The 15,087-nt window shown below is 39.1% G+C and overlaps 1 protein-coding gene across 2 annotated transcripts in view; it reads left to right on the top strand.

Moving 5' to 3' along the window:
* Window positions 1-869: 869 nt before the first annotated feature.
* PRKCQ (protein kinase C theta) overlaps window positions 870-15,087 on the top strand; it is a 105,312-nt gene continuing 91,094 nt past the window's right edge. For both annotated transcript variants that reach the window (XM_060095410.1, XM_060095409.1), the window contains exons 1-3: window positions 870-987; window positions 4,629-4,828; window positions 8,340-8,400. In XM_060095410.1, coding sequence (XP_059951393.1) covers window positions 870-987; window positions 4,629-4,828; window positions 8,340-8,400 — 379 coding nt within the window. The remainder of the gene's footprint in view (window positions 988-4,628; window positions 4,829-8,339; window positions 8,401-15,087) is intronic.

Here is a 15,087-nt window from a genome sequence, read left to right as displayed (position 1 = left end):
TATCACTAAATACCAGAGAATAGTTTCAGATTGATGGAACCTCATGGAAAAGTAGGTTTAAAAAAAGGTTGAAGTAAATGGACAAAACAAAGACAAGGAAGGAACAACAGATGAAGAATCAGACTGGAATTCTGGAATTTGTAGCCAACACTACGATGACTTTCACCGGTATCTCCAGGAAAGTGTAATTATTAGTTCTTTGGCTTTTACGAAGTACTTTGTTTATCCTTCCACAATGAAGTGGTATTTTACGGTGGTCAGTGATTTAGGGTTTTTAAGTGGTTTGTAATATTCAAAAGCTTAATTTATATATATCTATATGTATATGTGTGTATGTGTGTCTAAAGTAAACAGAGATCAGCTGCTGAATAAATATCCAGAGCCACTTCCATCACACACGTAAATAGCCCATGTAAGAATTTCACGGTGTCATGTTCAACTGGTGTGACTAAAATAGACTCACTGTTTGTAAACTCATTTTCTTACTACTGTGTGTTGTTTCCTGGGTACCTTCTTGAATAATATTGATAGAAGAAGTAAAATGTTGGAAAGCCTCTGCTTCTCTCTGCAACTATTAAATAAAACTCCATTCGATTAAGAGTGGAACGTAGGTCTAACTGACAAAGTTCAGTAACGCTGAAGTCCAGAACGCCACTTTCTTTGGCTAGTCAGCCTGTGGTTTGGGGTGAGCCCAATAATGTACTGTGCAGAAGGGGAAGTAAAACATTTGTTTGAATGGATAGTGGAGCCATTTGAGGCTCTGGCTGTCAGAGATAAAGCACTGGTTAAGTGGGGATGGGACACCCACAATAATATATTTTACAGCCCCCAAACAGCATTTGTCTTTTGTCGCTTTTCAGGGAGCGACCATGTCACCATTTCTTCGAATTGGTTTGTCCAACTTTGACTGTGGGTCCTGCCAGCCGTGCCAGGGAGAGGCTGTTAACCCTTACTGTGCTGTGCTTGTCAAAGAATATGTTGAATCAGGTAAGCTTGAGTGGGTGGTATAGGTGGGGTGGGAGAGGAGGAGGAAGACCCTGCTATGAACTGGGAAGTAAGGTCTTCCGGGATCTTCAAGGTCATCTGGCGCAACCTAATTTTCCAGCTCAGGAAACTGATGCCCAGGGAAGCCAAGCGCTTTCTCAAAGGCATATGGGCTTAGTAACAGCCTCTGAACTAGATCTGGTCTCCTGCCTCATGTTCTACAATATTTCATGGTCCCATTTTCCACATAAACAAAGGAAAGGAGAAATGAGTTGAGGACATTATTGTGAAGAGTTAACGGGGGAAAAAATCCACTTTAATGAGCTGAAGTAGAACAGGGTGGTGTTAAGTCTGGTTGTTGTCAATGATTATAGATAAAGTCTGCATAATCTTAGAATTAACTCCATAGATGGTTTACTGCTTCTTTGGCCAAGCTCAGATGAATAGTACAAAGAATATATGATTAGCGCTTAGAGTCCAAATTACAGAAAACTTACTTTTGTGTTTACTAAAACCCTGGTTGAGTGAAAGAATAGTCACGTTTTGTCAAATTTAAATATTTATTAGAAGTTCATGGTAAGGGGGAGAGTGTGACAGTCTTCCCGGATTCCTTTGTGTGTTTAAATCATTCCATTAAAATAATCTATTCTGTCTGGAATCTCTCCATGATCACTTCAACTGTTCCAACCCTCCCTCATCCCTGCCTCTGTATTTTAAGATTCTCGTGGACTTTCTTAAAAAAAAAAAAAAGCAGGAGGAAGTTTACATCCCGTGATTTTTTTTTTGACACTGAAACACATTTTATTAATAAAGAATGTTGATATAAGCATACCAATTTAAATACAAAAATGTTTTTCAACTTGACAATCATTACACTAAAACAGATTTGACTATCTTATTCACAGTTATTATAGTTTATAGAACATTTAATTAATATTTCTTCTATTTATTCCTCCTCTCCCCATCCCGTGATTTTTCCAGCTTCACTGCCTTCCTACACACATTCTGGTTTTCACAGAGACTTCGTAGGGAAGTCTGATTGCCACCAATGCAGAGTCCCAGTAACAGTAGGAGCCATTATAGTTCGTTTACAGAGAAAGTATTTATGGAGCACCTACTATATACTGGGTCAGAATACGTGCCTTTCCTCTAGAGCTTCTTTCCTAGCAGAGGAGCATAGGCAAGAAAGAAAAATATCACGTGGTAAGTCATGTGAAGTGAAGACATTAAAGCAGGGTAGTGGGGAGAGAGAAGGATTGGGGCTGGAGAGACAGATGGAGAGAGACAGAAGTCCTGAAAAAAATAGTCCTTTAAGGGCTTCCCTGGTGGCGCAGTGGTTGAGAGTCTGCCTGCCGATGCAGGGGACACGAGTTCGTGCCCCGGTATGGGAAGATCCCACATGCCTCGGAGCGGCTGGGCCCGTGAGCCATGGCCGCTGAGCCTGCGCGTCCGGAGCCTGTGCTCTGCAACGGGAGAGGCCACAGCAGTGAGAGGCCCACGTACCGCAAAAAAAAAAAAAAAAAAAAAAGTCCTTTAAGGGGGTGACATTCACAGGTGCAAGAGGAATCTGATTTTGCAGTTGAGAACCTCCAGCTAGATGTTTCCAGCTCAGAACCCTGGGGTTTCAAATCCTGGTGTGTTGGCTTTTCTCTCCCTTATAAGACTTCTGCTCTGTGGTTGACTGACTTCAGCCTTCGAGACCCTGTGGGCACATCAAAGCGGGGAAGACTGTCTGATGATCTCGATTTCCCTTCTGCCTAGATTTCTCTCCTGTTTAGTTAAAAGTGAGAATGGCACTTGGTCCCAATCTAAGACCTTTCAAAGGTCACCAAAATCTTTGAAGTGTGCAATGTCTGAGTTTTTCAAAGCTGCTTTCGACTTAATGGGTCCCCGGGATCCAGTTCCCTTTACAACCACAGCTCTCACTGACATTTGCCTCTTGAGAGCCTTTTTAAAATTTCTTCTTCTTTTGGCCTTGCCTTTGAACTTAGTATAATCAGCCGTGTGGATCCAGAGAACGTGTCGAAAAAGACTTTGTTTTTCCAAAAGGTTAAGCTGTGGAGTTTAGAAGTTTGGGGTGTCGATTTTGTCTTAGTTTTGTTCTGAAAAGAAATCACTCTGAACATGATCGTTCAAATATTACTTCTCTAGAGTTTAAGCACATTTCAGTCTTGGGGGTGTGAGGCTGAATTTTACGTAAAGCAGTAGAACGGGCAAACAGGACACAGTGCTGTCGGTCTGGGAGCCTTTGAAAATGGCAAAACCCACTTTAAATAGATAGGAGCTTGAGTTCTGGTTCTCTTTTTAAGTGATTGCAAACATTACTGAATGAAGGTGTAAAAAATGCCTTGCCGTGGGAATTTCTGTCCTTTTTCGGGGTGTGGAGAATGGTTATGGTTGGGAGGAATTAAAGGAATTATGAGGGGTGGCTTCAAGCCTGTGGAAGTAAAACGTTACTCTGATCACTAATATTGCCGTTGCTTTTCCTTATAGTCCGATCCTGAGTTAAATTTCTTTTTTTTTTTTTTTTTGCGTTACTTGGGCCTCTCACTGTTGTGGCCCCTCCCGTTGCGGAGTACAGGCTCCGGACACGCAGGCTCAGCGGCCATGGCTCACGGGCCCACCTGCTCCGCGGCATGTGGGATCCTCCCGGACCGGGGCACAAACCCGTGTCCCCTGCATCGGCAGGCGGACTCTCAACCACTGCGCCACCAGGGAAGCCCTAAATTTCTTTTAAACAAGACATAAAAATCTTCCCCTTCCTATTCCACGCTCAACACTGTCAGAGTTTATACCTCTTAGAGCCAGGTTTACCTAAAATTTGAAATCTCAGCTTCTTCAAATCCTTGTATACCTCCCGAAGAATAATTTAGCAAATGCTAAATGCCTGTTGTGCTTTTAGCATCGTGCGCCGGAGAGAATCAGGATTCAGAACTGCTTTGTTTCCCTGTTTTCAGTGATTTTTTCCTTTTGCTTTATCAACATCTCTGAATTGCTAAATTTGCCACTTTGTGTGCTTATGATCACAAGAAACAAACACTGAAATACAGCTGCAGTTTTCTGCTCCTGAAATGATTAAAGAACAAATACTATGGAAAATCCAATATGGATGAAAGATATGACAACGCTGCTTAATCCCACGAGTAAGTCCAGTCGCCTGGTGGTTCTGGGGAAGTTCCCTTAAACTGTATCATCCTGACCTCGGCTCCTGTTACTAACCATTTCCAGGACCCCTACCTGCCTGCAGGTCTACAGCCTGCTTCACTGGCTCTGGGCATGATGACCACCACCTCTCTGGAATACTTGTTAATTTTTGCTTAGGGTGCATGGTTATGTAAAATATATCCTCATTTGCAAATTAGGGAAGGAAATAATGGCTCATGATGTTTTAAAGGTTTTGCCTCTTAGTGTATTTATGTCAAATGGAAAAGTTTTAAATATCTTTTTAAAGGAGCACTCATTGTAAGCCTGAAATTATGCCACTGTATCTTTCAGATCAATCTCTAATTCCTTTACGTGTTATTTTTGTTCTCCCAACAGACTGATATATCCCGGAGAGCAGAGGGAATAGGTGCCGCTGTTGCATTGAATTATTTCCCAGGGCTGGTTAGGGGAGTAATGAGAACATATCTTTCTGTTCCTAGAGAATGGGCAGATGTACATCCAGAAAAAGCCAACCATGTACCCTCCCTGGGACAGCACTTTTGACGCCCATATCAACAAGGGAAGAGTAATGCAGATCATCGTAAAGGGCAAAAATGTGGACCTAATATCCGAAACCACTGTGGAGCTCTATTCCCTGGCCGAGAGATGTAGGAAAAACAATGGGAAGACAGAAATATGGGTAAATAGCCAAGCTGTGAGCTTTATTTTAAGTGTATATTCCATTAAGTGATAAGAACCATAGTAGTTGAAGACTTGTTCAAGATTTCAGTGTCATCCTGAAGGTATGATACACTGGCCTTAAGTAAACTGACTCCCTACCACTGACTCATTGGTGGCTTGATAATGATGATGATTCATTGCAGTCTTAGAACATACTGGTATACTCAAATCTCTGATTCTTATGTAAGGGGAAGAAGATCTCTTAGGCTATGAAGAACTGTTATTGATTTATTTATAACTGTTAAAGTAAGCTTGGAAATATCACAAATTTTCCATAACTTGGGAACCTACCTGTGGCCTATTTATCAAGGTATCACGTAGATATCAAGATATCTAGGTACCTATGTGATATCTTGATAAAATATTTTAGATAAGATGATGGGTGGATAAGTGAGAAGAGAGAGCAAAGATCCATTTAATGTTTGATATCTCAATCCCTGTAATTTTTTTTTTAGCCATAATTTGTTCACTTAGCTTACTTTACTCTAAAAAGTACATTATACACAATCCATGTTACCACACCAAGTTTTTGAAAACTTAGATTATAACTATTTTGGTAGCAAATGTTTAGAAAGTTAAAGGGAGAAGTAAAATATGAAAGCATAAAAAATTCTAATGAAAATTTCTGGGGTACAAAAATTGAAGAAAATATACTAGTAAAAACTGCTTTTACATGATGTGAAACCCAGAGAGTGTTTTCACATGTCTGTATCATTTATGCAAAGGAGATTCTTACCTTTCTGCTTTGTACAGATTCTTAAGAACTCCAGCCAAGAGATCTTCAAGTCACAGGTTTCAAAATGGGAATGATACAAGCCTAAAACCTAGATTTTTGTGTCAATTATGTATTTTTGACCTGAAAAAAAAAGGTACTTTTTAGGAAAGTACATGTATCTTTGCTTGTATCGCTAAAGTAATCTTTAGAGATAAAGATATATCAAGATTTTTTTCTTAAAGTTCTCCATGCTTAGATGTGTTTAGGTAACTTAGTTCAGTGTGTCTGTTGAGCACTTCCACGTTCAGCCTGGGGAGAGGATCTTGGAAACAGAATTCCTCTTGGGTAGCTGGTTATACAAGTAGGAAGAGTTTAAATAAGTGGATAATGTCACAGGTGTGTGACTTAGTGTTAAAGGTTTATACAAACCCAGTAGGTGAGGGGGTGAGGCTGTAGGTACAACTGAATCATGGGAGCATTTGGCTAGGCTCAGAGAAAGAAGAGAGAAACTGGAGAAAGTTTTCCTCAGTTTTTTCCCCCATTCCCATTTATTTTCCACTTTCTGCCCCATTTTTTTTAAAAAAGGGAAGAGTCACCAAATCCCTAATTTTTTAAGTAGCAGGCTATTTGATTTCCTTTTCAATTAATGAGAGGATAACTATTTTAAAAATTCTTTTGTTAAGCATCACTGACAAACAAGTTGCTTTTCTATTTGTATCTCTTAAAGTTGCATTTGATTTCTTGCCTCGACTTTCTCTGATTTTATCCTTGTCAGACTTTTTACACTTTTTGCATATTGGGATTTTTGAGACCTACACCCTTGGATCCTCATTTAACTACTAGCAACCTTCTTACATTTTCCACCTTTGCTGTTTTCAGGGTTATTTGTTAGTTCACTTTTATTTATAATGTTTAAAGGTCAACAGGTTGCTTTGGACTTATAGCTTCTCTGGCTTCTATTGCAATCTGCTTTCTTAAAATTAGCTTCTCTATTTAAAAAAAACAAAAATGATTTTCTCAGAGTTGCCTCTGACTTCCATAAACACCATCCAGTTTCCAAACATGAAGATTTTCCTTCTGCTTTCCCAAGATTTTCCCTGTTCGTGCGGTTATCTCCTGTTCACTCTCAAAAACATAATGGACTTTCTGTGAATGTTGTTCTTCCAGCAGCTAACTGGTTTAATTTTCCCCATCACCACTAATTCCTGAATATCGGTACTGAATATTGGTAATACTGGTTGCAGTCACCTGGTACCAATTTTTCCCACTTCCTTTGGGACTGACCCCCTGTTCCCTTGCTCTTCTAGCTTTATTTTTGCCTCCTTATTTATTATTCCATAAACCAGAAACTAATGGTGTATATACTTGTCAAAAAGCACTTCTCTTTTCCTTAACCTATTTAAGCTTGCCTGAGAATGTGTAGATAACCAAGCAGTACAGCCTTGTCACATCCTAAAATTCTAATAGTAGTCATGCTGTCACATCGGCATCACTATTATGTCAGCTCTTCGAGATCTTTAAAGGTCTGGTGACAGGCACAAGGTCACCATGACCTTGAATTATTTAGCCATGATTCCTATTCAGTCCTGAGTTTGACCAGACCCTTCTTACTATTTCTCAGTTATTCTAGTTACCCATGGATGTAATGACCAGCAGTGCCCTGTAGTTCACCTTTGTATTCTTTTTAGCATATTTATAGTACGGTGTTACAGTTTAGTATATAATCAGTAGTGGTCAGGTCGTGTCAGATTTACCATTTTCCCCCTTATGTCACATCACATGATTTCCTGCATCATCCCTTCTACATAATGATACTGAAATATATATATATGTATATATTTTTTTAAATTTATTTATTTGTTTATATTTTATTTTTGGCTGTGTTGGGTCTTCGTTGCTGTGCACGGGCTTTCTCTAGTTGCAGTGAGCAGGGGCTACTCTTTGTTGCGGTGCGTGGGCTTCTCATTGAGGTGGCTTCTCTTGTGGAGCACGGGCTCTAGGCACGCGGGCTTCAGTAGTTGCAGCACGCGGGCTCAGTAGTTGTGTGTCACGGGCTACAGAACGCAGGCTCAGTAGTTGTGGCACACGGGCTTAGTTGCTCCGCGGCATGTGAGATCTTCCCGGACCAGGGCTCAAACTCGTGTCTGCTTCATTGGCAGGTGGATTCTTAACTGCAGCGCCACCAGGGAAGTCCTGAAATATGTTTTTTTAAATCCCTTCCTCGACCAATCTAATTAAAATTTCCCTTAGCCGACTATCCAGCACTTTCCAAAGGAAACAGGCTCTCTGCGTGAAAGAAAAAGGCCACTCCCATTTAATACCCGATTAACCTAGAGGCAAGTGTATTCAGGCATCCTCAAAGCAGGATTTCTCTTTCCTTCCAAAGGGAACCTACTTGTTCTCCAAGTGAGCTAGTCCCCAGCCTCCATGATTCTTTTGTCAGCATCAAGATATGAATCTACCCTATTACAACTCTTAAGATAAGCAGTAGCACAGGGCAAGGAAGTCACTTCCTTAAGGAAGTTTTGGTCTCCAAGTCAAATTAGGTAGTTGCTGAGGGTTTTAATAAAAGAAAGCCTATGTTCACGGATGCTGTGCTAGTCTGATGATAATATGGGTAAGTTAAGTGAAAGGGAACAGGGGTGGGCCCTGCGCTGGGGATCTCCTGCCATCACCAAACCCGCCAGTTGTGATATCATTCAACTCAGCACTTGTCTCATATTCTGACCCTTGTTTCTTTCCTTCCTTACACCAGTTAGAGCTGAAACCTCAAGGCCGAATGCTAATGAACGCAAGATACTTTCTGGAAATGAGTGGCAAGTGGCATTTCTTATTCCTGTTTGGGGGTGTGGCGGGCATGTCTCCTCTCCTTTGCAACTTACTTCACTTTGCTTTTCTGAGAGCAAAGAAGATGGAAGCATGAGGAATTTTCTTAAAATTCCCAGTGGTGCTCAAGCATGAGTTGAATATACACTCTATGGGGCCAGATCCACATAGAAACAGAAAACATTTATAGCATTCGTTTTTAAATGGTGTGAATTCACATGCCCAGTGCTTTTCTAGTCTGTCTGTATTTTCATTTGGGAATTTAATGTAAACACCAGAGGCTCTGCTAATGTGTTGCTCTGTGTGTACAAACTGTGTATAAATGATGTGATATAACAAGTTGTTACACCATCAGTAGAATACAAAATAAGAAACTGATAAATATTTTCTATAACACTATAGTAGGAAAATACTAATGCTTCAAGTTAGTCACCTCAAATCCTTTTAGGAACAAGGAGGGAAACAATGCATCACTAAAGAGTTTCACTTCCATCTCACACACAGATGCCATTCACAGAAGTTACATTTACAGTCAGTGTGCTTGGTGCCTGTGACAGCCCGTCACTTCTTCCTGTTGCATTTATATCCTGTTGTCAAAGTGCTGTGTCAATGAATCAAATGCTACTACTCCTAAAATCTTTTCTTATTAAAGTATAGTTGATTTGTGATGTTGTGTTAGTTTCAGGTGTACATTACAGTTATTCAGATATATATATCTATTTTATATACATACACACACACACACACACACACACACACACACACACGTACGTATATATGGTTGGGCAAAAAGTTCGTTGAGGTTTTTCCATAAGGTGTTGCACAAAAACCCAAATGAACTTTTTGGCCAACCCAATATATACTTTCTTTTTTAGATCTTTTTCCCTTATAGGTTATTACAAAATATTGGGTATAGTTCCCTGTGTTATACAGTAGGTCCTTGTGGATTCTCTATTTTATATATAATAGTGTGAATATGTTAAGCCCAGATTCCTATTTTGATCCCTCCACCCCCTTCCCCTTTGGTAACCCATAAGTTTGTTTTCTATGTCTGTGGGTCTGTTTCTGTTTTGTAAATAAATTCATTTGTGTCTTTCTTTTCCTTTAGATTCCACATGTAAGTGATGTCATATGATATTTGTCTTTTCTCTGTCTGGCTTCTCTTAGTATGATCATCTCTAGGTCTGGCCATGTTGCTGCAAATGGCATGATTTCATTCATATTCCTATTTCATTGAGTACATAGGAGGTACTCGATGAATGTTTGTTGAACTGTTCAGTTGGACTCACTCTGGCATTTAGAAATTCCTTTTATTTTCTTTTGGTTCCCACACAATGGCTATTCCAAACATGCCCATACTCCTTGGTTGCTGAAGGTGTCTTGATCTTCTCTTACTCTTGGAGGTTGGCTTTACCTCCAGGGTAATTGGGAGAGACTACGTCTTCTGTCTGTCTCTGCACTTTAGGATTCAGCTGCTTCGTCCTGCATCTCTTCCTGCTCTTCTGCCTCGGAGAAAGTCCCTCCCTTTCTTGGTCTCCTGGCTCTCACCCCTGGCAGTTCTGTAATATCAGTCACGCTTCCACTCTGGCACCTTCAACTTTTCTGTCTTTCTTTGGTTTCTACCTCATTGCCAAGACATACATAATTAAGCCATCTTCTCCAACCTGAAAAGAAAATTTTTTTAAACGTTTTAACCTCCATGAGTTTTTCTTTCCTTTCCTTCCCTGACACATTTCTTGAGAAAGTACTTTAATGTATCAGTCCCTCTTTCTTCACTACTCCGTCAATTCTTAAACCCTAAGAGTCTGGCTTATATTTCAACCAATCTGCTAAATGACTTTCTCCAAGAGAACAGATCCTCAAAACAAATGCAGTGTCTTAACCTTCAATTCCCTTGACACCTCTGTTTCAGTCAAGGCTGAGAAACCCATTCTTTCTTGGATTGCTTGATGTAATATTATTCAAGTTTTCCTCTTAATTTTTCAGCTGCCTCTTCATGGCCTCTTTTGTAATTCCTTTTCCTACCTCCTAAAGAATATGGGTGTGTACTTATCTCTAAGTCAAGTCTTTGTGTGAGTGCCATATCTTCCTGACTGGGCTATTAGCCATTCAGAATTAGGGGTGATGTCTCATAGTTCTTTAGACCATTCAGCATAACAATTTGCTCATAGCTGGCCAGGAAATATTTGTGATTTAACTGACTACATACAAGTGACAGACTAAACTAAATAAACATACAAAAACCAATGCACTTATTCAAGCCAATAAACAAACAGAAGACCAAATTACTTCAGAAATAAACAGTAAATACAAGGAGAATTTTTAAAATTCTGAGCTTTTATACATTTACTTTCTTGTAATGATTGAAATGGTCAGAGGATAAAGGAAATCACAGAAAGGAGCAAGGGAATGAATTCCTTTTTAATACTCTCTAGCATTTTTTAAATGTACAGTGTTATATTCTAATACACACACTATTTTATATTTATAAATATATAATTATATGTAGTCTGTACTATTATATAATAGTTTATGTATTAGACTATATATAATTTTTACATAATTATATATATATAATTTTTTACAGTAATACAGATAGGGTTCCCAGAATAATTCACTTCCACCCCTGAATTTAAAAGTAATTTTATGCTTTATTTCATTACATCTGGACCAAAATAAAAATGAGTCAAATCTTACTGACAAATGGCCTACTATGCCAGTCCCAAGTTGTAAATTGATCTCTACACTTAAATCAGAACTTGAGGAAGAAGGCAGTTGCCTTAGTGACCCTAAATTTAATCCCTTATTCACCAAGCCTAGTTTATTTCTGACCCAGTTCCTAATAAAAAGACTTAAATTGCCTAATGAAGTATTAGGCAAAATATTCAGCCCTATCTAAGGAGCTCTTTATTAGGAAGGCTTTTTATCTGGAAGTTTGGAGTTTCTGTAAAACAGATCTGTGGAGCCCTGTGGAGAAGACTTTTGTCCTAAAATGAGTCCTGAGACTAGGCTGGATCCTGGGGGAGAGGTCTCCACCTCCATGCCCCACCTTTGTCCACCCAGTGTGTTTCTAGCCTGGCCACTCTAAGGGGTGGGGAAATTAAAGTACTTTGGCAGGAACATTTGCCTCAAGTGTGTTGTCCAGTCTCTGCCATGGCTTAGCCAGGATGGAAATAATTTAGTTTAAATTTTGTGAACTCTTTTTATTTGTGAAGCATGAGCCCCTTATTCTCGCTAAACCTCCATTTTTTGTATTTGGAAAAAATAAATAGAATAAGTCATCCAAGAATCTTCAAGCTACTTAAAATCGTGGTTGTAGGAACTATAATCATTAAATTCATTACCCTTGTTTTAGTGATGATGATTATTTTTGTTATTTCTTTCTTGTTTACCATGTCACACTCTCTCACATGCTAGAGTTTCCATCGTGCTGTTAAACCACGACTGCCTTGCTGTTGTGTGTTTTCTTTGTGCCTGGGCTTCAGCCAGGGCTGATAGTCTCACTGGTACTCTCAGAATTCTACCAGCCTTTTGGGAAGATGCCATTTGGGTATGGGGCACTGTGGACAGTTACTTCCCAAAGTACCTTCACCAATATCCAGAGCCCAGGGCGAACTGAAGAAATGTGAATGTGATGATTTGATGTAGGTGACTAGGTAACATCCAGGATTACATTTTTTTTTTTTAATTGCAGTGATCTGTTCATCTCTGGCCCTTTCCACATTGACCTGTGTAATCTATGGCCGGTGCCTCTGATTACTGTGGGCCTCGGGAACCAGAGCATAAACAACTTCCCAAAGTTCTTTTGCCTTCAGAAGTCTGGCCAGCTCCCTCCTACTTTTTCTTGTCCGTAAACAACCAGATATAAAGCATCCTGGGACCTTAAAAAAAAAAAATGTCGTTTCCAACTTACTGTCAGTAACCACATTATTCTCTAGAATTCCCGGTAGAGTATTTGCCGCTTCCTGCCTTTTCTGGCTGAACCATCATTGACAATGAATAGGAGAGGCTGATAAATACCTTGAATGTTCTGACTTTTGGTTTTAAAAATTGAAAGAGGATATAGCTCAGTGTCGTGAAAGAGGAGTGAAGGGTCAAGCCAGTAATCCAGCCTCATTTTTCCAATCTTATAACAATACACCCTCTGATAATCCTGTTATGGAATTAAGGTAAGATGCTTCATATTTTACCAACGTTAAGAAGTACTTAGGAGAGGGCAGACAGGAGAAGCAAGAAGAACTACAGTTCTGCAGCCTGTGGAACAAAAACCACATTCACAGAAAGATAGACAGAATGAAAAGGCAGAGGACTATGTACCAGATGAAGGAACAAGATAAAACCCCAGAAAAACAACTAAATGAAGGGGAGGTAGCCAACCTTCCAGAAAAGGAATTCAGAATAATCATAATGAAGATAATCCAGGACCTTGGAAAAAGAATGGAGGCAAAGATCGAGAGGATGCAAGAGATGTTTAACAAAGACCTAGAAAAATTAAGGAACAAACACCTAGAAGAATTAAAGTACAAACAAACAGATGAACAATACAATAACTGAAATGAAAACTAAACTAGCAGGAATCAATAGCGGAATAACTGAGGCATAAGAACAGATAAGTGACCTGGAAGACAGAATGGGAGAATTCACTGCCACGGAACAGAATAAAGAAAAAATGGAAAGACATGAATACAGCCTAACAGACCTCTGGGACAGCATTAAACGCAACAGCATTTGCATTATAGGGGTCCCAGAAGGAGAAGACAGAAAGGACCTGAGAAAATATTTGAAGAGATTATAGTCAAAAACTTCCCTAACATGGGAAAGGAAATAGCCACCCAAGTGCAGGAAGCACAGAGAGTCCCAGGCTGGATAAACCCAAGGAGAAACACACCAAGACACATAGTGATCAAATTAACAAAAATTAAAGACAAAAATTATTGAAAGCAACAAGGGAAAAATGGCAACATACAAGGGAACTCCCATAAGGTTAACAGCTGATTTCTCAGTGGAAACTCTACAAGCCAGAAGGGAGTGGTACGATATATTTAAAGTGATGAAAGGGAAGAACCTACAACCAAGATTACTCTACCCAGCAAGGATCTCATTCAGATTGAATGCAGAACTCAAAAGCTTTACAGACAAGCAAAAGCTAAGAAAATTCAGCACCACCAAACCAGCTCTACACCAAATGCTAAAGTAACTTCTCTAAGTGGGAAACACAAGAGAAGAAAAAGACCTACAAAAACAAACCCATAACAATTAAGAAAATGGTAATAGGAACATACATATCAATAATTACATTAAACGTGAATGGATTAAATGCTCCAACCAAAAGACACAGGCTCACTGAATGGATACAAAAACAAGACCCATATATATGCTGTCTACAAGAGACCCACTTCAGACTTAGGGACACGTACAGACTGAAAGTGAGGGGATGGAAAAAGATATTCCATGCAAATGGAAATCAAAAGAAAGCTGGAGTAGCAATACTCATATCAGATAAAATAGACTTTAAAATAAAGAATGTTACAAGAGATGAGGAAGGACACTACATAATGATCAAGGGATCAATCCAAGAAGAAGATACAACAATTATAAATATATATGCACCCAAATAAGAGCTCCTCAATACATAAGGCAACTGCGAACTGCTGTAAAAGAGGAAATCGACAGTAACACAGTAATAGTGGGGGACTTTAACACCTCACTCACACCAATGGACAGATCATCCAAACAAAATTAATAAGGAAACACAAGCTTTAAATAACACAATAGACTAGATAGATTTAATTGATATTTATAGGACATTCCATCCAAAAACAGCAGATTACACTTTCTTCTCAAGTGCGCACGGAACATTCTCCAGATTAGATCACATCTTGGGTCACAAATCAAGCCTCAGTAAATTTAAGAAAATTGAAATCATATCAAGCATCTTTTCTGACCACAATGCTATGAGATTAGAAATGAATTACAGGGGAAAAAACATAAAAAACACCAACACATGGAGGCTAAACAATACGTTACTAAATACCCAAGAGATCACTGAAGACATCAAAGAGGAAATCAGAAAATACCTAGAGACAAATGACAATGAAAACATGATGATCCAAAACCTATGGGATGCAGCAAAAGCAGTTCTAAAAGGGAAGTTTATAGCTATACAAGCCTACCTCAAGAAACAAGAAAAATCTCAAACAATCTAACGTTACACCCAAAGGAACTAGAGAAAGAACAAAACCCAAAGGTCGTAGAAGGAAAGAAATCATAAAGATCAGAGCAGAAGTAAATGAAATAGAAACAAAACAATAGAAAAGATCAATAAAACTGAAAGCTGATTCTCTGAGAAGATAAACAAAATTGATAAACCTTTAGCCAGACTCATCAAGAAAAAGAGGGAGAGGACTCAAGTCAATAAAATTAGAAATGAAAAAGGAGAAGTTACAACAGACACTTCAAAAATACAAGATATCATAAAAGACTACTACAAGCAACTCTATGCCAATATAATGGACAACCTGGAAAAAATGGACAAATTCTTGGAAAGCAATAACCTTCCAAGACTGAACCAGGAAGAAACAGAAAATATGAACAGACCAATCACAAGTAATGAAATTGAAACTGTGATTAAAAATCTTCCAACAAACAAAAGTCCAGGACCAGATGGCTTCACAGGT

This window comes from Mesoplodon densirostris, chromosome 4 (genome assembly GCF_025265405.1).
Source record: "Mesoplodon densirostris isolate mMesDen1 chromosome 4, mMesDen1 primary haplotype, whole genome shotgun sequence".
In the NCBI taxonomy this organism is placed as follows: Eukaryota; Metazoa; Chordata; class Mammalia; order Artiodactyla; family Ziphiidae; genus Mesoplodon; species Mesoplodon densirostris.
Note: the sequence above shows the minus strand (reverse complement) of the source record. Positions and strands in the feature narration are given on the sequence as shown.